This window comes from Cuculus canorus, chromosome 17 (assembly GCF_017976375.1).
Source record: "Cuculus canorus isolate bCucCan1 chromosome 17, bCucCan1.pri, whole genome shotgun sequence".
Taxonomy (NCBI): domain Eukaryota; kingdom Metazoa; phylum Chordata; class Aves; order Cuculiformes; family Cuculidae; genus Cuculus; species Cuculus canorus.
The window spans coordinates 5,216,000-5,240,587 of NC_071417.1; the positions used below are offsets into that span (position 1 = coordinate 5,216,000).

The 24,588-nt window shown below is 48.4% G+C and overlaps 1 protein-coding gene and 2 non-coding genes across 4 annotated transcripts; 2 read left to right on the forward strand and 1 right to left on the reverse strand.

Annotated features, from left to right (window-relative positions):
- The first annotated feature begins 1,053 nt into the window (after window positions 1–1,053).
- Window positions 1,054–19,358, forward strand: DHX37 (DEAH-box helicase 37). 2 transcript variants are annotated; one of them, XM_054082654.1, is made up of 27 exons: window positions 1,055–1,222; window positions 1,854–2,023; window positions 3,092–3,204; window positions 3,894–4,221; window positions 4,937–5,085; window positions 5,840–5,929; window positions 6,394–6,490; window positions 6,877–6,990; window positions 7,631–7,732; window positions 8,232–8,346; window positions 8,714–8,809; window positions 9,401–9,477; window positions 10,209–10,347; window positions 10,606–10,682; window positions 11,241–11,473; window positions 11,894–12,005; window positions 12,589–12,695; window positions 13,377–13,565; window positions 13,679–13,803; window positions 14,073–14,189; window positions 14,325–14,497; window positions 14,887–15,001; window positions 15,423–15,560; window positions 15,908–16,002; window positions 16,437–16,510; window positions 17,418–17,515; window positions 18,119–19,358. In XM_054082654.1, exons 1-27 carry the CDS (start codon window positions 1,117–1,119, stop codon window positions 18,199–18,201), a joined length of 3,432 nt encoding a protein of 1,143 aa, XP_053938629.1. In that variant the 5' UTR covers window positions 1,055–1,116; the 3' UTR covers window positions 18,202–19,358. The 2 variants fall into 2 exon arrangements, with proteins under 2 accessions (XP_053938628.1, XP_053938629.1); XM_054082653.1 differs by lacking the exons at window positions 17,418–17,515; window positions 18,119–19,358 and adding an exon at window positions 17,086–17,411 and having other exon boundaries at window positions 1,054–1,222.
- A 3,046-nt stretch (window positions 19,359–22,404) lies between these two features.
- On the reverse strand, window positions 22,405–22,476 carry TRNAA-UGC (transfer RNA alanine (anticodon UGC)). Its single transcript has one exon. It is a non-coding gene; the product is annotated as a tRNA-Ala (tRNA).
- Window positions 22,477–23,341: 865 nt separating this feature from the next.
- On the forward strand, window positions 23,342–23,414 carry TRNAF-GAA (transfer RNA phenylalanine (anticodon GAA)). Its single transcript has one exon. It is a non-coding gene; the product is annotated as a tRNA-Phe (tRNA).
- Window positions 23,415–24,588: the final 1,174 nt, after the last annotated feature.

Here is a 24,588-nt window from a genome sequence, read left to right on the forward strand (position 1 = left end):
AGAAAGGGTCATCGGGCACTGGCAGAGGCTGCGAGGGGAGAGGTGGAGTCACCAGCCCTGGGAGTGTTTAGAAGACGGGTAGACGAGGTGCTTGGGGACATGGTTTAGTGGCAGATAGGGATAGTTGGACTCGATGATCTCCGAGGGCTTTTCCAACCTGGTGACTCCCATTCTTCCAAGGACTTGGAAGTTCTTTTCAAGCTTATTCATTTCAAGGCTTCTGCTCCAGCCACCCGGCACTTGGGAAATGGAACGGTCCATCCCTGACAGCTTGAGGAGTACGCGTCCTGCCAGGCAGCGCGGCTTGAGAGCGAATTTAAAGAAAATATAATCAAGTATAACCGGGCCCTGGCAGAGGCCTCTCGGGGGGAGATGCAGTCCCCATCCCTGGAGGGGCTCGGGCTGAGGGTCAGGGCTGGGGTGAGTAGGAGGAGAAATTTCTTTACTGAAAGGATTGCCGGAGGCTGCCCGGGTATGGGGCAGAGTCAATGCCTGGAGGGGGTTATAAGGCGGGTGGGTGAGGCGCTCAGGGCCCCACAGGGACGCTCGGACTCAATGAACCCAAAGACCGAGACAGTCTAAGACTCCCCACGACGGGCAGCAGCCGCCGGGGGCGGAGGCAGAGCCTGACCACGCCCCCCTGCGCGCATGGCCCCGCCCCCAACCGCATGACGACGACCCCCGAGGCTATGGCCCCGTCCCCAGGGTCTGGTCCCACCCCCCTACAGCTCCGTCCCCTGAGCGCCCGCTCAGCCCCTTGAGTGCCCGGTTCCGCCCCCTTGAGCCTCGGCTCCCGCGCCTTAAGTGTGAATGCCCGAGCACCGAGCTCCCGCCTAACCCTCCGAGCGCTCGGCCGCTCTCCCTGAGCGGCCAGCTGAGTCCAGTGACCGTTAGACCACGCCCCCTAAGCGTCAATCCCCGCCCCCTGACCGCATGGCCCCGCCCCGAGAGTCTGGCCCCGCCCCCCAACCGTTCGGCGTCTCCCCCTGAGCGTAAGTCGCGGCCTCTGAGGAACCGCCCCGCCCCCTGAGCGCCAGACCCGCTTCTTCTCGCGAGACTTGGCGCACCCGGAAGCGGCGCCGCCGTTGAGGCACGTGTGGCCGCTCCGGTGCCGCCATGGGCCGCCTGCGCCGCCGGCACAACTGGAAGGCGCGGGCCCCGGCGGGACCCTCCGCGCCGCCGCCGGAGCTGCCGCCGGAGCTGCCGCCGCTGGAGCTGGGAGGTGCGGCGGGGGCGGTCGTTACTGCGGGCCCGGGCTGCTCGCCGCGCCCCCGAGGTCGCTGTCGGGGTCACGATGCCGATCTCCGGAGCGTGAAATCGCCGCTTCGAGCGGTCCGATGGGCTCCGCGGCGGCGGCGCTGCTCGAGCGGCTCCTGCGTCTGAGCAATTCTTTATTAAAGCAGTTGTTAAAAGTGTTTTAGTGTCTACAATTTGCGTTCTCAACTGTTACTTCAAAACCCACATGCTTATTATATTGATTTTATTACTCAAACTGTAGAAATATGGATTTTCGGCATTAAAAAGGCAGAGGCAGAGGCTGCGGGGTCGCCCCAGGCCAGGCCGTGCCCTGGCGGCTCCGCTGCCCCCGGCCTGGGCACAGAAAGAGGCAAAACTATCAGTGTTGCTGCTGAGGTCAAGGAGAATCCGCTGCCTGCAGCGAGCTTGGAGCTCTCGGGCCCTGAGTTCCACGGTCTTGTGCCCTTGCTGATGAAGCAAGATGGTTTTTGGCTGGGGTTGAGGGTTGTGTTTGTTTAAAGCAGCTAAATCTGCGGTGGTTTGTGATCAAGGCTGTTTCGCAGCGCACTGAAAATATCCCACCTGTGCCGGGTGAATAATCGAACGCTTGCTTTCAGATGAAGCAACGCTGAAGGGAATCGATGGAAGCAATGCCCTGGTCCTGCCAGCCAAAAGAGCAAAGAAGAAAAAAGTAGCCTGTGTGGCACAAAAGCAAAAGAAACCCCTGAGCAAGAAACAGAAGAAAATCTTGCAGAAGGTTTTGGAGCAGAAGGAGAAGAAAAAACAGGTATGTTAGTGTATGCTGGTAATTCCAACTTTGTGGCTTGTGTTAAAACAATAAAGTGAGTTTAACATCAGCTTGTGGGAGAGGTTGATGTTAATAAGCAGCTGTTGAGGCTGCCACCAACATCGGCGATCCCTGGTACGTGGTGCAAATATGTGGCTGGTGTGAAAAGCAGAGGTGCGCGACTGCGCTGCAGAGCCCGCGAGCAGCATCAGGGTGGGAACGGTCAGGAGCGTCTCAAGGTGTGGGGAAGGAAGCTGTCAGGAACTGCTCAAGGATGCTGAAGCTTTAGAGTTCAGGTCACAGCAGCGTTAGCCACGTTTTGCTGGGCCTGCAGCAGAAACAGGCCGCCGCTCCTGCGCTCTGAGCATGACTCCTGTGGGGAAGGGCATTCCCCTCTCTTTGTGTGTCGGGTCTCTCAGGAGCGCATTGTTTCTGGGTCCTGGTTCCCATCGTCTCTTTATTCCTGACTTAATAAGAAGAGTATTGTGAAGTACATTGCTAGCAGGGCAAACAACTTTGTAGTTTAAAAGCATTCTGTGAGGCAGATTGTTTGAGCAGTTTTGTCCTGCTGCAAAGTGCAAAGCTTAATGCACCCTCACTCTGCTCCTGCTGGTGCTTCTGAAATATTTATTTCCAGCTTTTCTATATTTTCTGTACTCAAATAGACTTTTTCTGTCTTTGTAAAAGCTTTCTACTACAGTTTTCCTATTCATTTTTGTGCCTGAATAATGGCTTTAGCAAACGAACTCTCTTACTGGCAGTGGTTTAAAACTGCTGCTGTCTGACCTGCCAGCGCTGTCCTCCACGTACGGGAGTGGAAGGGAGGCTTCCATTGCTCCAGCCCTCACTCCAAAATTGTACTTCCAATCCATTTTCTTTGCTGTTCTTTGAAGGGTGCAGCTGAGCTTTTCACTGCCTCGTGCAGGGCTGAAGTCTTCATCGAGGAGGGCAGCAGGAATGTCTTTACAGCTTCACAGCAGGATTTGCCAGAGCACACCCTTTAAAACTCAAGCGAGAATCTTGAAATGAAATGATTTCCCACTGATTTTGGTTGTTTTTCCCAAATAGCGAGCGGAGTTGCTGAGCAAGCTGAACGAGGTCCAGGCTTCCGAGGCAGAAATGAAACTTCTGCTTACTACTTCCAAACTGGGTACTGGGGAGCGCATGTACCAGACCAAAAGGTAAAGCTGTGGTTGAAAACCTGGCAGTCTTCTTAGCTTTTTATACTTAATTTTTTTTTTCTGCTTTGTACTGTGTACGAGTTCTTCAGAATGGATTGACTTCAATACTTTTCTATTTTTATCTGTTGAACTGACACCGTCTTGAGAGGATGTTGGTTAAAATAACTTGGTCATCCCTTTTGTAAGGGGTGAGATGGATGACAGTTATATCTGTGTACTCTTACAAATTATAATCATCTACATAATCGGTGGATAAATGTTTACTTCTTTGTTGTGTTGGAAAACAGTGACTGATGTAGTGCTGAGGTACTGGATTTATCAAGAGCTGCATTTAGCAGAAGCTGATATGTATTAAACTCCAAAGATGTTTTCTAAAGAAATGAATAACTGTCTGTACAGAACATGCTTTGATACAAATCCACCAATCGGCTCAGATGAGGATTTTGTAGCAGAGCTGGGAAACCATCTTAAGAATGGAGATCCTTGAAGAACTGTCTCCACCTCGCTGGGTAACCTCTCTGGCTCTGTGCTGCACCCAAAATGTAGAAGTTTTCCTTATTTCAGTAAAACCTGGGTTCAAGCTCAGGCGGTGACTTTTAATGTTGAGACCGTTCTGGTTTGTGTGGAAGACGTGTCTGACTTGAGGTCCTGAACCAAAACATAGTTAACATGGTGATGTTTTGTTCTAGGATCATACAGGAGCCAGTAATCGCGGTACCTGAGAAGATCAGGAGCATCAGTGGTGCAAATAAGAGAAGGCACAGCTCGGATTCGGAATCAGAGCCTGAGGAAGAACCTAGTATCTCTGAGGAGGAGAAGGAAGAGCAGAAACAAGAAATTGAAAAGTCTTCAGCCAGCGATTTGAATGCTGCTGAGAAACCAGACGAGGGTGTGAAGGAAGCAGTGGCGCAGCAGGCGCCGTCGGGCGCTGGTGCCCCAGTTTGCCAGGCAGCCTCCAACAAAGCACCGTGCAGGCCTGCAGTTTTCGTTCCAGTGGACAGGTCTCCTGCGATTCAGGTGAGGCGCTGGGCCCAGTGAAGGGCTTCTCAAGGGGGCTGAGGGTTCTGGTACGCTCTGTTACGTTAGGCCACTGCTGACCCTTGTCTCTTGCCAACGCTGCATGGCAGCAGTGTGTGCTTCAGGTCCTCTTCTGGCAAGTTGTACACATATGTGTCTGAGATTTAAACCTGTCTAATCTAGCAGAAGGAAATGTAGTTTATTTTTCTTTGAGGATATAAGCATTTGTCTTTAGTTTTAAATGTAGAATCTACTGTTAGTCTTTTGTTGCTCTTTGCTGGGAGATCTTGTGAAGTCACTTTTAGCTCTCCGTTACGCTGTATCTTAGGCAGGGTGGTTTGATTCCATTTCCTGTAGGCAAGGCTTCTACAGAAATGGGAAAAGCTCTGCATGTGTCTGAACAGACAAGACAGAGTGGTGAAATAATTTTTGCTTGCAGTGCTGTATTAATAAAGTTATTAAAGACTCTGAAATTTCACCAGTTTAAAAGCAGGGCTTGCTGGGTGCTTTCGGGGAAGCTGTTCTGATGGCTGTAGCTCTTGGATGTGCTGATGGGATGTTGACTGGGTTAGAGCTTTGTGAGCCACGAAGCTTGCAGAATTCCTTTTGTGGGTTTTATAATCCGAGGAAAGTAAAGATTTTCAGTCCTGTGGAACACAAAAAGGGAGCAAGAGGCAAAGCAGTGCAACTAAAATATGCGTTTTAAATTCTTTAGGAAGCAAGACTAAAGCTTCCGATCCTTGCCGAAGAGCAAGTCATCATGGAAGCCATTAGTGAGAATCCCATTGTCATCATATGTGGAGAGACAGGAAGCGGGAAAACCACTCAAGTGCCTCAGTTTCTTTATGAAGCTGGTTATACCAGGTATGGGTCATCTTTCATTTGCAGCACATGTGATGAGAAGAATTCACGATGAGCTCAGTCACTTCAGATTTTGGTTCTTTTTTTTCTGCTGTGGCTGAACTGAACCTGGTCTGTTCTGTGCTGTGTTGGTGCCATATTGAACAGGCCTTTAAAAAAATCAGAAGAGAATAAGATTGTGAAAAAGTCTCTTCACGTAAGTGATCTTTTGGAAGATTTAAGGTAAAAGATCTCTCCAAAGCCACTATTCCGTTTTTCACGGAAGGGCTTTATTGCCTGCCTATCTCATGTAGTTCAGCCTCTGCTTACAGAGGTTGGCTTTTACCTTTGCAAGAAGATGTGTGTACCTCTTCAGAACAACTTTGAAGATAGCTGTGCCTCATGCGGCACTATTGGTGACATTTATAAGCTTGGGCACCTCATAAGATGCTTCTTGTGAGCTGCATCAAACTTCTGTGCTGCGGTTCCTCTGAAATGGACCCCATTGCCAGGTGGATGTCCAGGGCGGCTGGAGTTCAGTGAGCTGGAATTACAGCATCTGGCAAAAAAATTCTGATCAATACACACATGGCAGAAGCGTAATCCCAGAGCTTGCTTTCTGTCTTTTTCTTCAAACTATGACTAAAAGTGATGCTGTGTAAGTGATGCTGCTTATTTTAGAGCCATTGTGCAGAATTCCTGTTGTCATCTTTCCAAGTGTTTCTCTCTTTAAAAGCAGCTAAACAACCCCTTCTTTTCTTTCCGTCATCCCTTTTAGTTCTGGTGCTATTGGGATCACGGAGCCTCGGCGTGTGGCTGCAGTGTCCATGTCCCAGCGAGTCGCTAAGGAAATGAACTTGTCACACAGGTGAGGAGAAAAAAACTGAGACCTTGCTCGGAAGATAACACTGAGATGCTCTGTGTGTGCCATAGACTAAAATCAAGACTTGCACTTCCCTGATTCAGTCTTTGGTGAAGAACTGTGGGGAAGTTCTTCAACCCCTCTGTGGGATTGTCTACAAAAAAAAAGTGCAGATTTGTTACTGCTCGTGTTTGCCGGTTATTTAGAGGGAGCTTTGTGAAGGTGGTGTGTGGGGAGTGGTCCCAGTTTGCCTCCAGCTGAGAAAGCATCCCCTAACAGTGTAATAATTCAGTGACATTGCCGTATATCCCAGCACTGCGTGTGTGCTGGGCTCTGGGGAGCCAGTGGTGTGCTTTTTGTCTTGTCCCGGCATCACAGCTTAATTTAGTTAAGCCAAAGAATTGTCTGAATGTGAATTTTCTGTTTCTCCCCATGCTTTTTCTTGTGGCTGCCTTGGTGTTTCCTCACAGAGTGGTTTCATATCAAATCCGATACGAAGGCAATGTTACAGATGAAACACAAATCAAGTTCATGACGGATGGTGTGCTGCTAAAAGAAATCCAGAAGGTAAGTTGTTGTCCTCAGTGTTATAAAAAGAAAAGTATTTTGTATAGCTAGGAAGAGAGGCAAGTTGCTCTGCATGCATTTGTTGCCAGCCTTTACAAAGCAAAATCCCTTTTAGCACCAGAGGTGTTTCATCTCGACCCGTTATATTCCTGCCCCCAAATCCCTAAACATAAGATTATTTTGCTGGGTAAAATGGGAGCGAGGAAGAGGTTCTGGGGAACGAGGCTGCTTCTTGTGGCACGAACTCATTAAACTGTGCTCAGATATGTAGGAGAGACTACAGCCAGGAGGATGGAGCAGCCAGTGTTTGTGTAGCCATAGGTTGCCTTGAAGTAAAGATAGCCTTGGGTGAGGCTTCATGTGGTGAAATCGATCTCTTTTCTCAGGACTTTCTGCTTTCCAAGTACAAAGTCATCATTATTGACGAAGCCCATGAAAGGAGTATGTACACGGATATTTTGATAGGCCTCTTGTCACGCATCGTGCCTCTTCGTGAAAAGGTAAGAGAAGTGATATTTCTGCATTAGATACAGGCGTGCTGGGGTGGAGGATGTTAGATATGAAGAGGCTCTGTGGGAGAAGGGACTTCAACGTGAACGTCAATGGAAACTGGACGGAAACCATGAAATAACCCTCAGCTAACGTTTGTCTTTCCCAATGATCAAAGCAGCACAAAGCCTACAAAAAGGGGAACAACAGTACATCTCAGTACCAACAGATAATTTTTCAGTCAGTATCCAGCTAATTACACTGGAATAAGCTGCCAGCAGCAGTGCTTAGGAAGAGAGGTTTTAGGGCTGACATTGTGAAGTGTTTGGTCCTTACTGATGCTGGGGGTGGAGGGACCGCAGGGCAGTGCTTGGCATCGGTGTTTGTTTTACTTATGGATGGAGAGAGAATAGAGTGGGCATTGTCAGCATCAGGATTGCCAGCATGGGCTTTTATGTTTTTTAAGACATGGTGTTTCTGAAGCTGTGTGTATCCTCTGTCCCTTGACGGGGTGCTTTTGTTGTCTTAGATGTTGAGTGTTTTGGTGCAGAAAATAGGTATCCAGTGCTGCTGACAGCTCTGGGTTTGTGTGCCGAGCAGCTCACCAGCCGCGTGCTCTCAGGCACAGAATAACACATTTGTGTCCTGCAGAAGGGGCTGCCGCTGAAGCTGATCGTCATGTCCGCTACCCTCCGCGTTGAAGATTTCACCGATAACAGCAGACTGTTCTCTGTTCCCCCTCCCATTATTCAGGTATTGTTCTTGTCATTGGAGTCCATGTCAGATGTTACAGCTGAAACACAACGAGGGCTTCCTTTTACCAAACCAGTTAAACAGAGGCGCTCTAATCTTTCCAGTTGGTGCTGATATCTATCAGATATCAATTTAAAAATAGTTATTTTGTTTAGAGTGTTGTTTCTTTAGGGCCTCGGTATTTTTCTTTGCACTTTTATCAGAAAACTGTCCTGGCGGAATCTGATTGTCTTGAAGAACTGCAAGTTACAGTTCAGGAGAGCTAGAAAGCCTCAATCCAAGTTGATGATCTGAAAAGTTTTGGTTTCTAGCTTGGTTTTGTGGTGTTCAGGCTAAACAACGCTGATAACACTTGTGGGTCCAGTGTTTTGTGGATTACCAAAACCAAGAGCTGAACAGAAATGCAGGGTGAACTTTTCTAGTTCTCCCATGAAAGCCGTAATGATTGTGCTGGAGTTTGGATGGCAAACAAACCCTTTTTTCTTGATTTCCTCTATAGGTAGATGCAAGGCAATTCCCTGTGACTGTTCACTTTAACAAGAAAACTCCCCTGGATGACTATAGTGGGGAGTGCTTCAGGAAGGTGTGTAAGATCCATCGAATGTTGCCCTCAGGTAAGGCCACTGCTGGGAGCCTCTCAAATTCTTTATGCTCAACGTGTCAAAGCTTTCCGGGTTTTTTTGAGAGAGGAGTTTTTTGTTGTTTTGGTTTGGAGTGAGGTTTTTTGTACTCTGAACGTGGGACTGCAATGATGCGTGTGTGCTCTTACTTAGAAGTTTTTTCTTGTGAACATTACCCTTCAGTTAAGTCGTAGTTACATTAGCGTGCTTCGAGAGAGAGGAGAAGACAACAAATGCAGTCAAACATGCTGTTCCTCCTCGTTACTTCAGAGTATGTTCGACCTGCCTTTTATCAAGAATGAGATCTGAAGCTTTCCAAGGTGAAAAGTTATGAGGTTGAGAGTGATTTCTTCTCCTGCAGGTGGGATTTTGGTGTTCTTGACAGGCCAAGCCGAAGTTCATTCTCTCTGTAGGAGACTAAGGAAAGCCTTTCCATTCAAGAAAACTGGTACCGCAGGTAATGCTCAAGAATAAAGGACTGTTCAACTTTACATTTGTCCCATTGAGAAAGGAGCTCACTTTGCTCCTAAAAATAAGAGCTTTTATTTAAAACAAACAAATGGGTTGGGGAAGGGGCTTATTGTGGATGGTTTTGGTGTGTCTGGTTGTTAAGCTTGTGCTGGTTTGAGTTTGGGGAAAAGGTTTATGGCTATGATCCCTTCCAGTTTCCCAGAATCCATTGCTTTTCTTCCGTTGCTTGTGAATTAAAGTGAAAATGCTGCTTCTTATTGCTGACTGTTTTCAGGATAGTGGCCTTTCCCAAGATGGCTTTAGGAAGTCAAGTTCTCAGCTAATTGTCTCCTAAACCACAGGGCGTACAGTTGCTGTGTGTGCTGTCAGTCCTCTGCATGGCTCCTAAATGGAACTACAACGTTAAACTTGTGTGTCATCCCTGCCCCTCTGCCCTCAATACAACTCTTTGCTTCTTTCATAATGTGACACTTCTTGAATCGCCCATAGAAAGGGAGTGGGACCAGAGTCTCCCTACTACCTTTTCCAAGAGGAAAGCATACTCACCTAATGATAATTCCGTTTGCTGTTTTTGTAGGAGGAGATGATGACAAAGAAGAATCAGTGGAAGAAATCAGAAAATTTAAGAAATCGAGGAAGCAGAAGAAAGTTATGGTAATGTGTGATGGCTAGAATTCCTCCAAGAGACAGGAAGGATCAGGTACCTTCTTGCAGAGTAGGACTTCTGTGTAGCTGTGTTTCTCACCAGGCTGTTTTAGACTTGCATGAGGCCGTGTAGGCTACGTATGTTCCTCTCAGGAAATCTAGTAATGCTGCCTACACTGATAACTGCTGTGTTATGACCAGCACAGTGCTAACATGTCCCTGGATATTTTGGGCAGGAGATGGATTGTGGCTGCATACTGACTGCCAAAACTTTAATGGGAGGAGTTCCAGACTTTCTGGCTCCCGGGCTGCTCCTCATCTCACCATTCATTACCCAAAATCAAGACTGATGCATCTATGGTGAAAGGATAGCATTCGGCTCCCACCTAAGTCCTACAAGCACTTTCATAGCAGGAGATCTTGATTGCACAGATACTGTCCACTGACATCCCATAGCTGAAGCAGCCTGAAGCAAAGAAGTTTTGCCCTTTCCCACTATCCTTCAAGTGAAGAAGCTTAGCACAAAATGCTGTTTAAAATACCTGGGTTATTTCCCTCTGATTCACACAGTTACCAAATGCCGAACCTCAGCCTTAGAATACAAATGAAATCTTTGGGTCCCTCTGTCACCTTTAGGTCAAATGTGTGGAGTTAGTGCTCAGCTTTGCTTTTAAATCAAGAAACAGTGCAGTTTGTGTCCCCCTTTAACACTCCATCCTCATCTTTCTGGTCTTTCTCAGACACTCCCCAAAATTGATCTGGACAATTACTCTGTTGTACCGGTGGATGAAGGAGATGAAGACAGAGATGCTGAAACTGATGAGGATATTGCAGGATCTGACAGTGACCTTGATTTAGGAGATGGAGACTCGGAAGAAGGTTTGGCACTTACATTTCATAAGTTTCCTATCTCCTGTCACCTGGGAAGTGTGTGACATGAGATGGTTGTCCTTTGCTGAACTGGTGTGATAACACAGCACATGTGTTGCATGGAAAAGCCGTTAAGAATTTCCAGTTGCAAGCCTTGTACCAAATACTTTTCTGGTTTTAAATGAAGTGGTGTTTGTGAAGACATTGGGACTGAGCCTGGAAGCTGACTTGCTGTGTATTTTACAATGTCTGTTTCTTTCCTCACAGATGAGAAATCTGATTCGTCCCTTCCACTCTATGTGCTCCCACTCTATTCTTTGCTATCGCCAGAGAAACAAGCAAAGGTAAAGGCTTTATTTTCACAAGGAGTAAATGATGCTTTCTTAGTTAAAATTTCAATCTTGGACTCTGCAGCAGGCTGGAATGGCCCGGGGGGCGAGTTGGGATGGGATCAGAGCAGCCCTTGCTTGAGCTGGAATCTCCCTAATGTGCCAGTTGGGCGGGTTGGGAGGGTTGAGCAGTAACAGTCCTGCAGCACAGTTAAAATTAGTCATCACCCCGAGGCCTGGCAGGATCCCATTGCCAAGAGGCAGTTCGTTGCCAAGAGGCAGTTCGTACAAATTCCTGCACTCCCTCCTGGGCTTGGGAGGTAGCAGCAATACAACTAAATACAACTTGGCACTGGTGTCTGCTCCACCCCTTAGATAGTTCTAAGAGATTAACTGAGCTGGATAGAGAGCTCCAGAGCAGAGAGAGACAGACAATGAAGTCTTTAGTCTTACTCTTGGGTTTCACCTGCAGCGCCATATGCATTGTTATCCTTCTGCAGCCCATCCAAGTCAACTGCCTGTCTTTTTTCTGTTGTTGGCTGTTCATTTCACATGCCCATCTGCTTCTTACAGGTATTCAGGGCTCCTCCTCCTGGCACGAGACTGTGTGTTGTAGCCACCAACGTGGCTGAAACATCACTTACCATCCCAGGTATCAAATATGTTGTTGACTGTGGAAAGGTGAAGAAGCGTTTCTACGACAAAATCACTGGGGTTTCGTCTTTCCGAGTCACCTGGATATCTCAGGCTTCAGCCAACCAGCGGGCAGGAAGGGCTGGCCGCACAGAGCCAGGGCACTGCTACAGGTCAGCTCCCCGCCGTGGAGAGGATTAGAAGAAGGAGAAACACAATGTGTGTCCAAATTTGACAGCTTCCCTTGTTCTGCTGCCTCTTTCACAAGGAGCCAGTACTGCTTGAAAGAGTCTGGGTTTTGTCTGCTCTCCTTTCAAACAGGAGAGGTGAAGCCATACCTGAACTGACACAGTGATGTTGGTTTGACAGTTCAGCTTCTCTGGGGCCTTTCTCTTGCAGAAACCCCTTATTTTGGTGGCCCGATTAGCACAGATTCCACTCTAAGTCAGCTTTTTGTGAATACAGCGGTATGCCCCAACCATGTACCTAATTACATTGATATGTCAATAGTACCCTCAGCTGCTTGTTTTTCATGCATATCTTTTGAGTTAAGATTTCTTTTACACCTCTGAGCAGCACTTCTTGTCCCCTAGGCTTTACTCTTCAGCAGTCTTCATGGACTTTGAGAAATTTTCTGCTCCAGAAATAACAAGGCGACCGGTGGAAGACTTGATTCTGCAAATGAAGGCATTAAATATAGAAAAGGTGAGGTGTAAATTGGCTTTCTCCTACGGTGTTCATTAATGCGGTTGCCCCTAGGAGGCAGAAAGAAACATAAATGCCTTTTATCATCATCGTTTGAGGGTGTTCCTTGTGTGAGAAATTAGGATCCTGGGACTTGATTTTCGTTCTGCAAATGCAGAAGCTGCCATGAACTCCACCAGACCTTAAGCAGATGTATTTGTTCAGGCAGTAAGAGCTTTCTTATATTCTTCAAAGTGAGTAAAACCCGGTTGAAACAGGGGTTGTGTTTTGGAGGTACTCAAGCACTTTCAGAAAGCACGATAATTAAAGTCAGACCTCAAAGCAGCCTGCCCTGGGCGGTGGCTGGAGTCAGTGGCTGCTAAGGGTGGCGCTGGTATTCCCATTTGTTGATGTTTTTGTTCTAAGTGTTTCCTCCTATTCTATGTAGTTTCCTCTCACTCCTGGCAAACATCGAAGTGTTTTTCTTTGGTACATGTAAACGGAGGGAGAGTTTTGCTTCTTCAAGGACTTGTTAGTGTGTTTAGACTCTGTTTTTCAACGGGAGCTGTGTCCACTGAGAGGCATTTTCTCTTGGTGTCTATAGGTAATCAACTTCCCCTTCCCAACACCACCTCCGACTGAAGCACTGGCAGCAGCTGAGGAGTTGTTGATAGCCCTTGGTGCTTTGAAGGAGCCCCCTATGACAGGAAGGTAATGTCTGTGGTCCCGCACACATTTCTTCTTGGCACTGCTGCTCAGCCTCCACTATCGAGGCAGTGGGCGTTGCTGTCCTTCTGTCTGCTTTTCCAGATCAACCCTCGCATCTAAGGATGTGCTCTTGTACAGAGACGGGCATCAGTTTAACAGTCTCTGGTGCACCCAAGTTTGTTTTAGTGTTTGGGCAGGGAAAGACTCCGTGAGGCGTGTGCCATGCGGGGCAGGTGGGAGCTGCATGAGGAGGGGGGATCCTTCTCACCAGCCTTTAGGACCAGTGCATAACAAAACCTGAGAATATACACCAAATTAATTGGGCTGCCAAAGCCAGAAACACAACCTTCTTCTAATGCAGAAGTTCATAGAATCATAGAATCTCTGGGTTGGAAAAGACCTTTGAAATCATCATGTCCAGCTGTACCTGTCTACTACTAAACCAGATCCCTAAGCACTTCATCTACCCGGCTTTTGAACCCCTCCAGGGACTGGGAGTCCACTACCTCCCTGGCAGCCTCTGCCAGTGTGTGAGAACCCTTTCAGTAAAGAAATTTTTCCTAATGTCCAATCTGAACCTCCCATGATGCAGCTCGAGGCCATTCCCTGTCATCCTATCACCTAGTACTTGGGCAAAGAGACCAACACCCACCTCTCTACATGACTTTTCTCTGCCTTCCCCAGGCTGAAGCAGCAGCTGGCAGCGAAGCTGAGTTGCCCCATCAGTCCCCTGGGCAGAGTAATGGCCACTTTTCCTGTCGCCCCCCGCTACGCAAAGATGTTGGCGTTAAGCAGGCAGCAGGACTGTCTGCCCTACACCATCACCATCGTGTCTGCCATGACCGTCCGAGAGCTTTTTGAAGAGTTTGACAGGTGAGTGAGGGAGCCTGCCACCCTCTTTACAGCACGTGTCACCTTCTTACAGCTGATGCCTCTGATGCTGGGGTCTCCCCGCCCTCATTTATGTCCGTTTGTGTTTCTTGTAGACCAGCAGTAAGTGAAGAAGAGACAGCGAAACTGAAGGGGAAGAAAGCAAGGCTCTTACAGATGCAAAAGATCTGGGCTGGGCAGGGGCCGATGCAAAAGCTTGGAGACCTCATGGTGATGTTAGGTATTGCAGACATTTCCCTGTGGTCTTAACTTCCATTCTTTTCTCCTCTCTGTTCCCATGAGCTCTTGACTTTACACAACTAAAGGCTTCCCTGTGCTGCAGGACTAAGTCCCGCGGGGTGCTTTCTGGTTCTCTGGGCAGCCTGCCCGTGTCCCAGGCTGACGAGTGGGAACTGATGTGTTTGTGGCTACCGTGACAGTGCTGCAGTTGATTTAATCAGGAGAGCTGCTCAGCTGACTTGTTTTCTCCACCTGACTGTTCGCTTCCAGGAGCAGTGGGGGCCTGTGAATATGCTGGGTGTACCCGTAAATTCTGTGAAGAAAATGGGCTCCGATACAAAGCTGTGCTGGAAATCAGGCGCTTGAGGGGGCAGCTGACAACAGCAGGTAAGTGGGTTTTGAGAGGAGTTGATGCGTTTATTCTCTTTTGGGGGGTGGTGAATCAACTTGGCTGTTTGTTACCACCTTTTCTTTTTTTTTTTTTTTCCTATTGAATCTTAACTCATTTTTTTTCACCGGCAGTGAACTCTGTTTGCACTGATGCTGGTCTCTATGTTGATCCAAAGATGAAGCCCCCAACAGAAGCTCAAGCAACTTACTTGAGGCAGATTGTGCTGGCAGGGCTGGGGGATCACGTTGCCCGAAGGGTTCAGGCAGAAGAGCTTCTGGATGAGAAATGGAAAAATGCCTACAAGGTAAACAGCTTGATTTGACTCAATTCCTCTTCCTGTGTGGCAGAAAGACACTCCTGTGCAAAGCCTGGGCTTCTGCCTGGATGCAGCATTGGGTCTGTGTGCGCTGGCTTTCTGCAACTTCTCCCTAGAATTTACATTTCCAGTGTTGCAATTTTCCAGTCCTCATATAGGAATTGTCATAAAAGAGCTAAGAAGTAGCAATAGTCCATCTCGCAAACTGCTAGAAGCCACCAGAGAAGGTGAGCCAGAAAATCATGGGGTTATTAAAAATCTCCACCACATTAGGAAACCATATAAATGTACATCTGAAGGAGACTGAAATCAGATGAAATGAAAAAAAAATGAATTGCCCTCATCTTCCTCTGCTTAAATTTCTTGTGCTTTCTTAGACTGCTCTTCTGGACGACCCAGTGTTCATCCATCCGAGCTCAGTCCTCTTCAAACAACTCCCAGAGTTTGTGGTGTATCAAGAAATTGTTGAGACTACAAAAATGTATATGAAAGGTGAGAGTGCTGCAATCACTTCTTGTCCTGCAGGTGTGGTGGGGAATTCAGAAATGCCTTAGCAGAATGTTTCTCTTGACTGAGAGTTCTCCTACATGGAGAGGTAGTCTTTCCTGGGATTTGGATCCTTGTGCTTTTTAGATTGGGACCAGGAGAAAAATTGGCCTGGCTTATTCTTTGTCTAGCACAATGGGTTGGAGCAAAGCTCAGCTTCTGAAATAGCTGCTCTGCACCAGCCCTGTTAGACCTGGTGCTGGTCTCCAAACAGAAGAACGTAAATCTGTACAGTTCAGTTGAAAAATGAGATATGAGTAAATCTGTGGAGCCAAGATCCAGACCGTGCGCTGTACTCGTGACTGCTCATGAGTGGCAGCTCCTAGCAGCAATCCCTCATTAATGTGTGTGGGTTTCCCTTTCTAAGGTGTGTCTGCAGTTGAACCCGAGTGGATTCCTGCCTTGTTGCCACCATACTGCCACTTTGGGAAGCCTCTGGAAAATCCTCCTCCGTCGTACTGCCCTGAAACAGGCCGAATCCGATGTCACAGACCAAGTGTCTTTTGTAAGTGTCTTGAAATATCTCGCTCAGCAGATTTGTCTGAGGGCTGCTCTGTAGTTACTGCAATGCTGTTTTTAACAAGACTGTCAGCAGACCAGAAAGGTCAAGCTCAGCTTGGACTGTTCAAATAGCTTAGTGGTTCCTCCGTGGAATTCATAGCATTTAAATATCAGCATCTTCCCACTGGTGTGGGCATTTTCTGCCTATCTGCTGCCCTGTGAAGAAAAAAGGCTGGCTGAGCGGTGACAGTATCCTCTCTACTTCTCTTAGCACTTGTGTTGTCACATCTCCCTTGGAAACATACCTTCCTCTTCGAGCATTTGGGAGACTCGGTGTGATCTTCCTTTCAGATCGAGTCAGCTGGCAGCTCCCGGCTGTGGAAGTTGATTACCCAGAGGGTATTGATTGCTACAAATACTTTGCCAGGTTCCTGCTTGAAGGAAAGGTGAGTGTGTTCCTGCTGCATTACTTCCTTGATGTTATCAAGTTTTTAGCCCAGTTTTTGGAGGAGGAAGCCTTGGGGCTTCTTTCTTTGTGCACCTGCCCATTCCTTGTAACTTGCTGGTGGCTGGAGGAGTTTGCCGCAGGTAGTAGGGAAGAGGTCAGCACGAAAATCAGCATTTGGGAGAAGGAGACCCCCAAATTTAAGTCCTGCTTTTGCAGAGGAAAAGAACTGTGGCTCATGTGTCTGTTTTGAGACACAAAAGTCATCTAGCGAGCCAGTCAGGATAAGATTGGTATGGAGACATGGATGGGAGAGAGATGGCAGTAGAGGATGTGGGATGAAAGTCTACAGTAGTTCAATTTTGTTGATGATTGTCTCCACAGAACAATTAATTTACCTTGTTCATTATATACTTCTTGTAACAAATCTTCCAGGTCATCGAAAAGTTGAGTGCTTACAGCTGCTGTCTGCTGTCCAGTCCCCTCATAATGCTGAAGACGTGGTCCAAGTGAGTTGCTAAAAACGAACTTAAGTTTCGTTGTCTCCAGCGAACACTTTAACTTCCTTTTAAATTAAAGTTCAGTGCTGGGAGGGGTGTTCTAGATAGTGATCTTGGCTCTAGCTGCAGGGAGAGGAAAATGAGTTTTCCCACCAAGAAAAACTGTGTCTCTGTGATTGTGAGGGCAGCGTGAAAGGACACGCCGACCTCTGCAGGCTGCTTCATGCGGGGACTCTGCTCACACGTGTAAGAAGCTCAGATGAGCACTACTGCTTCCTGGGCTTTTCTTTGCGGTTTGGCCCATTCTGCTGTCTTTATTTCCTTTCAGAAACATGTTCCCAACAGACCACGTTTCTCCTGTGGTTTTCATTCCGTTTATAGAACTGTGACCCTCCAAAGCACCCTCAGCTGTTCCTTCCCTTGCTGTCCCCACAGCATCCTCTCTCGTTTACCAAAACAAGCTTTCCCCGAGTCCTCCGTGAGTTTTCATGCGGTGGAGGGGTACAAGGATTTCAAAAGCCTTTTTTAGAAGTGACTGATGTCCTCGGAGGGTCCTGCAGTGACAAAGTATTTCCCTGTTTTAGTCGATGCAGAGCTCAGCGTGGGATCTGCGGATTCCTTTGTGCTTTCCCGTGTGCTGGCTGCATAGCGGACAACTCCAGGCTGTCGGCAGCAAGAGCAGCCAGTGCTGCTGCTAACAGCGAAGTCTGGGGAGGTGGGGGAACTGTGCTGGTAAACTTTCTTGACCCAGCGATGTATCTCTCTGTCCAGAGGTGGTGTGTTTCTACATCTGTACTGAGCCCTTTCAAGCTGCTGAGAGTATGAATGAGAAATGTGACCTGGATGCTCTCACACTTTGCTAAACTGTAGTAGTAAACACTGCTTTATCACACCATTTTATTTTGGACTGATTTAGGCTTCAGCCCAGGACAGAAGCCCTCCTGCAAGCTCTAGTGGCAGAAAATTGTGATAATCGCGATGCTTTACTGGCTGCATGGAAGAAAAATCCTAAATGTAAGTGTTCTGCTTGCTTAATTATTAGTACTGTCAGGGCAGGCTTTGTAGTACCTTTGAGCACCGTTGCATTCTTATTTTAAAAATGGAAGATTTTCCTTGATAAGTTTCAAATATTTGCTGTCTTCTTACCAGAAACAGTAACGCTCTATGCCTGGTTCCTGTGAAGAACTGGAGTTTCCTGTGCTTTAGAAAGCAACGTTATTTATATTTTTAAGAAATTTTTGCTGTAGTTGTACCACAGTTGAAGTGTTTGGTTTGGGCTTTTGAAAAATTAGACTCTGATGGTACTGTCAGTGGATACAGGAAAATGTTTTTGTCCATACAAAATGGATTTTCAATATTCAGGGACCAGTTTATGAGGCTTCTTTATAGAAGCAGCAGCCAAGGGATGCAGTGATGGCTTTCGCAGTAATTCTCCTATGGTTCATACCTTTATCTCTGTATGCAAGTGTCCTAAGCTCCACCACTGTCCCAGGGATGGGAAGTCGGTTCTTGCTCTCAGTGTGAGGGCAGGGTGATGCCACAGGATCTCAGCTTTCCAGCAAAACCGCTCCAGCCCCTGCGTCCCACAGCCATCTGATCACTCCTCTTTCATTCCAGATTTGCTCACAGCCTATTGTCAGTGGATCCCTGAAGCTCTGCATGATGATGTAGCCAAGAAGTGGCCACCAGTAGCACTGTGAAGGGCCTGACTCTCTTCTTGATGGACTCCTTTTCTCAGAGGTGTTGTGAGAGCCTGGCTTTCCTTGGAAATCTGATGACAACGATGAATGTGCTAACTGTTAGTGATACCTTTTTGTAAGTGAAATGGGTGTTCTTCTAGTTTTCTGGGAAGCCTTCTGTGTTCCCAGAAGCCTTATCAGCTGTTTCACTGGTATTTTGTAATATTAATGTTTGGATAATTTTATCCATTATATGAGGTCCAACACAAAAACCCCCAAGACTGCCTCTAAGTCTTTCTATTTAACAAATGAAGAAAATTAATTACAGTCACCTTTGAAATAGTTCCCTCCCGAGCTGAGACACAGCTGTGTACGATGCTGCCAAAGTTCAAAGCAATTCTGCAGATTATTTTCATAGACTCGTAGAATGGTTTGGGTTGGAAGATCTTCCTGAAAGATCTTCCAATTCAATCCCCCTGCTCTGGGTTTCCCATTGGATCAGGGGCTCCAAACCCCATCCAACCTGGCCTTGAACACCTCCAAGGATGGGGCAGCCACCACTGCTCTGGGCAACCTGTGCTTAATCACAGGAAAACATTTCTTCCTAAGATCTCATCACACTCTCCCTTCTTTCAGCTTAAAACTGTTCTCCCTTATCCTGTCTCTCCACTTCCTGATAAAAAGCCCTTCCCCAGCTTTACTGGAGCCCCTTTCAGTACTGGAAGCAGCTCTAAGGTCTCCCTGGAGCCTTCTCCAGGCTAAGCAAGCCCGACTCTCAGCCTGTCCTTGTACAGGAGCTGCTCCAGCCATTGGATCATCTCCATGGCCTCCTCTGGCCTCGTTTTGACGGACCCATGTTCTTCCTGTGCTGAGGACTCCAGAACTGAACGCAGACCCCCAGGCAGGGGAGAGTGGAGCAGAGGGGCAGAATCTCCTCTCTCACGCTGCTGGTCACAGTTCTGATGCAGCCCAGGACACGGTTGGCTCTGTGGGCTGCGAGCGCACATTGCTGGCTCATCTTCAGCCGGCAATGCATGTTCTATAACCTCCTCTCCACTCTTGGTTCCAGAGCTATAGGTTAGTCTGGAGTTGTTTGTGTTGGACCCTGTATCTTACAGATCGGTATTTTATCTGAAGTTTCTCTTTGGACTATATTAGTCGTATGGACTATAATAAATATGTATAGTTCTTGGTTTAGAATGGAGAAATGTTTTCTATGTGGGGTGCTGCAAGAAGCAGAATTTCAGACCTTTGTGGACCCTTCCTCATGCGTGTCTGCAGATGCAAGATTCCAGACTGAACCTTTGGTCCTGGCCAGCAGCTCTGCAGCACGCAGCTGCTCTCTTGCTCCCTGTGCCCCCGGCACGGTAGGAAGCACTGAAGTGAGAAAAGTCATGGGTTGAGATAAAGACAGTTTAATTACTGAATGGAAGAAGATGAAAACATCCAAATGAAGCAAAGACTATCACTCGCCCCTTCCTACATGATGACCAGCTGGTATCGGAGCACGTTATGTGGCACGTGCTGTCGTTTGGCCAGCTCTCCTGGTTCCCTCCCAGCATGTCTTGCCCATCCTAGGCCTACTTAAGAAGGAAGCAGAGGTGGGAAAAGAGAATCCCTCGACGATGTGCAAGTAGTGCTTGGAAACAGCCAGAGTGCTAGTGTGTTATTGACACTGGCTTAACCACGAATCTAAAACGTAGCAGTGTATGGGCTGCTATGAAGAAATCAACTCCAGCCCAGCCAAACCTTAATATTTCTCTTCCTGCTTCTCTAGCAATTAGCCACAAGTCCAGAATATTCATTAATCTTGCTTTCAATATTATTTTTTCAAATCTTGTGCCTGGCTTGGTGCTGTGTGTGCCTGGAACTCCTGGTGCCCTTACCCGGCGGCTACATGGTTTGCCAGCGCTGGTTTGTGGAGACAAATGTTCCTGAGCCATCCTCTGTTTCCTGGAGCTCTTCTGGGAATGAAGCGGCTTTTAGGAAATGGGTTGGGCTTAACTCCATCTGCTGATTTGACAGATAGAAATTTTGGCAATCCTCAAAGAAAATACACGGCTTGAGTTTGCCTTTCCATTCACCTCCTCCGTGGTAAACCCTGCATTTGCTGTTGCTGATGACACTGCGCAGAGGTGGGAGGAAGCTGCTGCAGCCCAAGCGCACCTCCGGGGCTGTGGGCTAGGACACGAGCAGGAGTTAAAAATATCCAATGCTGACAAAACATTAGCTTTCATTTTTGAGTGAGAAAGAAAAGGGGGTAGCTGTGCCTTTATAATGTAAATCATAGAATCGCTAGGTTGGAGAAGAGCTCTGAGATCATCGAGTTCAGCCATCCCCGTCCACTACTTGATCATGGCCCTGAGCACCTTATCCACTCATCTTTTAAACCCATCCAGGCACAGGGACTCCACCACCTCCCTGGGCTGTGCTGCCGTGGTGTTGGTCACCACAGGCAGGAGACCACTGAGAGCTCTTGGCTGGGCTCTGTCCTTGTGCGAGAACTGCAAAACAGTTTGAGAACTGCTCTGGGTGCTCACAAAATCATAGAATAGTTTGGGTTGGAAAGGACCTGGTGTCCCTGCCCATGGCGGGGGGTTGGAACTAGATGATCATAGAATCATCACTAGGTTGGAAGGGACCTGTTGGGTCATCGAGTCCAACCACTCCTAACAATCCCTAAACCATGCCCCTCAACACCTCATCCACCTGTCCCTTAAACACCTCCAGGGAAGGTGACTCCACCCCTCCCTGGGCAGCCTCTGCCAGTGCCCAATGACCCTTTCTGTGAAAAATTTTTTCCTGATATCCAGCCTGAACTTCCCCTGGCGGAGCTTGAGGCCATTCCCGCTTGTCCTGTCCCCTGCCACTTGGGAGAAGAGGCCAGCTCCCTCCTCTCCACAACCTCCTTTCAGGTAGTTGTAGAGAGCAATAAGGTCTCCCCTCAGCCTCCTCTTCTCCAGGCTAAACACCCCCAGCTCTCTCAGCCGCTCCTCATAAGACTTGTTCTCCAGCTCCCTCACCAGCTTCGTTGCTCTTCTCTGGACACACTCCAGAGCCTCAACATCCTTCTTGTGGTGAGGGGCCCAGAACTGAACACAGTACTCAAGGTGCGGTCTCACCAGTGCCGAGTACAGAGGGAGAATAACCTCCCTGGACCTGCTGGTCATGCTGTTTCTGATACAAACCAAGATGCCATTGGCCTTCTTGGCCCCCTGGGCACACTGCTGGCTCATGTTCAGTGGCTGTCAACCAGCACCCCCAGGTCCTTCTCTTCCGTGCAGCTCTCCAGCCACTCTTCCCCCAGTCTGTAGCACTGCATAGGGTTGTTGTGCCCCAAGTGCAGGACCCGGCATTTGGCCTTGTTAAACCTCATGCCATTGGTCTCAGCCTGTTCAGATCCCTTTGGAGCCTCCCTACCCTCCAGCAGATCCACACTTCCACCCAGCTTAGTGTCATCTGCAAACTTGCTGAGGGTGCACTCAGTGCCTTCATCCAGGTCATTAATAGAGACACTGAACAGAGCTGGACCCAGTACCGAGCCCTGAGGAACCCCACTTGTGACCAACCTCCAGCTGGAGGTAACTCCATTGACCACCACTCTCTGGGCCATCCAACCAGTTTTCAACCCAGGAGAGTGTGCGCCTGTCCAGGCCAGAGGCTGATGGTTTCTGAAGCAGAATGCTGTGAGAAACTGTTGTCAAAGGCTTTACTGAAGTCCAAGAAGACTCCATCCACAGCCTTTCCCCCATCCAGTAGTCGAGTCACTATGTCATAGAAGGCGATTAGGTTAGTTTGGCAAGATCTGCCTTTCATGGACCCGTATTGACTGGGACTGATCACCTATCTTTAAGGTCTCTTCCAACCCAAACTATGCTATGATTCTATGACCTCGAAGCCCATCCAGTTCCACCTCTGCCACGGGCAGGGACACCTCACCCTGGATCAGGGGGTCCGGCAGCAACCTGGGCCTCCCCACCCTCATTGTGAAAAATTGCTCCTCATGTCCAGTCTCACTCTGCCGCTCTGTGGTTTATACCCAGTGCCCCTGGTCCTGTCAGTGCCAGCCTTTGTAAAAAAAACCCTCCCCAGCTTTCCTAGAGCCCCTTCAGGTTCCCTCGTGGGAGGGAAGGGAAAAGAAGGAAAACATGGGGCCTACTTAAGAATTATAAAACAACTCTTCCGGGTAAGTAGACGGGATTAATCGTTCTTCTCCAGGAAAAGTGGAGATGCCGGGGATTGAACCCGGGACCTCATACATGCAAAGCATGCGCTCTACCACTGAGCTACATCCCCTTCTTAGGCAACGTTTTCGTGCGGTATCTGTAGTGGGCGCGGACGCATCCGCTTCTCTCCACCCGTGCGGCACCGCCCCTTCCGCCGGGCCTTCAGCAGCACCTGCGGCGCGAGGATACCGCGTCGTTGCAGGACACGGCGGGAGAGCGTTTCCCCTCGCCAGGAATGCTTAGCGCGGTGGGGAAAATCCCTGTGTACCGCGTGGGAAATTTGGGTTCGCAGTCCCCGCCGGGGAGCTGTGGGGAGTAGTTCTGGAGGGACACTGAAGGTGCTGGCAAAAGGAATGTAGAAAGACGCGTTTTAGAAAGTGAACAGCCTTTATCAGGCCTGAGTAACACCAGGGTACGAGCTCCATCAGTCCTGTGCTACGAGACAAGAGCTGGTACAAGATAGATTTCCCACTCACAGGCATGTCTAAATTTTCCCAGAAATCTTATGCGTATTCTGTTACTTTCCAAGGACTCATTTTTATCTTATTATCAACTTCACAACAGTCAAAACTCTTGCTCGTTTGGAGCTTCGGAGCCAGCTCGGCCTGACCGTGCCTTTGAGATGGGGAAGGCTGCAGACAGAGGGGATCCCAGAAGAACACCCCCCTGTTGGGCACAGATCAGACTGAACACAAGGTCAGTCCAAAGAACGAACTTCTGTTACCACCTCCAAAGAACTCAGTGCCTGGAAAAACACTGCTTGAAAGAAAACAGAGGGACATCCTCTCTAACTTTCAGAAAACACAATTATTTAGATGGAAGCTAACTGCTCTAGCTCAAACCAAACCGCTCTCTCTTTGCTGCAGTGGGTGTGGCTCTCGCCGGGGGGCAGCGCCGCGGGGTGGTGAAAACGGGCAGCGGTAACATTTATAACGGCCGAAATAGCTCAGTTGGGAGAGCGTTAGACTGAAGATCTAAAGGTCCCTGGTTCGATCCCGGGTTTCGGCAAGAACGTTTTCTTGCTCCCCAGTAGGCTGCTCTGCTGTGAGCCCAGGGAACGGGCGGAGTTCCCATACGTGGAGGGGCTTAAAAAGAGAGGAGATCATAGAAACCCCGGATTGGAAAAGATCTCTTGGATCATCGAGTCCAGCCGTTCCTATCTGCCGCTAAACCATGTACCTGAGTACATCCTCTATCGTCTTTTAAACACCTCCAGGGATAGGGACTCCCTGGGCAGCCTCTGCCAGAGCCCCATGACCCTTTCGGTGAAAAATTTTTCTTGATATCCAGTCTGACCCTCCCCTGGCGCCGCTTGAGGCCATTCCCCCTTGTCCTGTCCCCTGTCACTTGGGAGAAGAGCCCAGCTCCCTCCTCTCTACAACCTCCTTTCAGGTAGTTGTAGAGAGCAGTAAGGTCTCCCCTCAGCCTCCTCTTCTCCAGACTAAACAACCCCAGTTCCTTCAGCAGCTCCTCGTAAGACTTGTTCTCCAGCCCCTTCCCCAGATGAGGTGTTCAGTGCTGGGCAGGGACCTCAAAGGTCTTTTCCACCTGAGCGAGTCTATGATCCTACCTTGAAGAAGGGGGCAGTGAGGTGGGGTTGGTCTCCTCTCCCTCGTCACCAGGGACTGGGCAGGGGAAGTGGCATCAAGTTGCACCAGGCGAGATTTCGGTTGAGTAGGAGAAATTTCTTTACTGAAAGGGTTGTCAGAGGCTGCCCGGGGAGGGGGCAGAGTCAGTGCCTAGAAGTGCTGCTGCACCTGCTCCTGGCAGCTCCTGGCTGTCAAAGGGGTGCTCAGAACATCCCAGGCTCCAGCAGCTTTGCATAATTCACACATGTCAAAGAAATGGTAACTTTTTTTATCCTACACATATTTGGATTGCTTTGTGAAGCAAAGAGGCAGGGCTTTGCCCGATGTTTTGGAGTTGAGTGATAGAGTCCTGTAATATATATAAATAAAGTCAAGGGAGGGTATTCTGACCCTCTATTCCTCTCTTCTGAGACCTTATCTGGAGGATTGCGTCCAGTTCTGGAATCCTCGACATAAGAAGGAGATGGAGCTGTTGAAAGAAGTCCAGAGGAGGGCTACAAAGATGAACAGGGGGCTGGAGCACCTCCCATACGAGGACAGGCTGAGAGAGTTGGGGTTGTTCAACCTGGAGAAGAGAAGGCTCCCAGGAGATC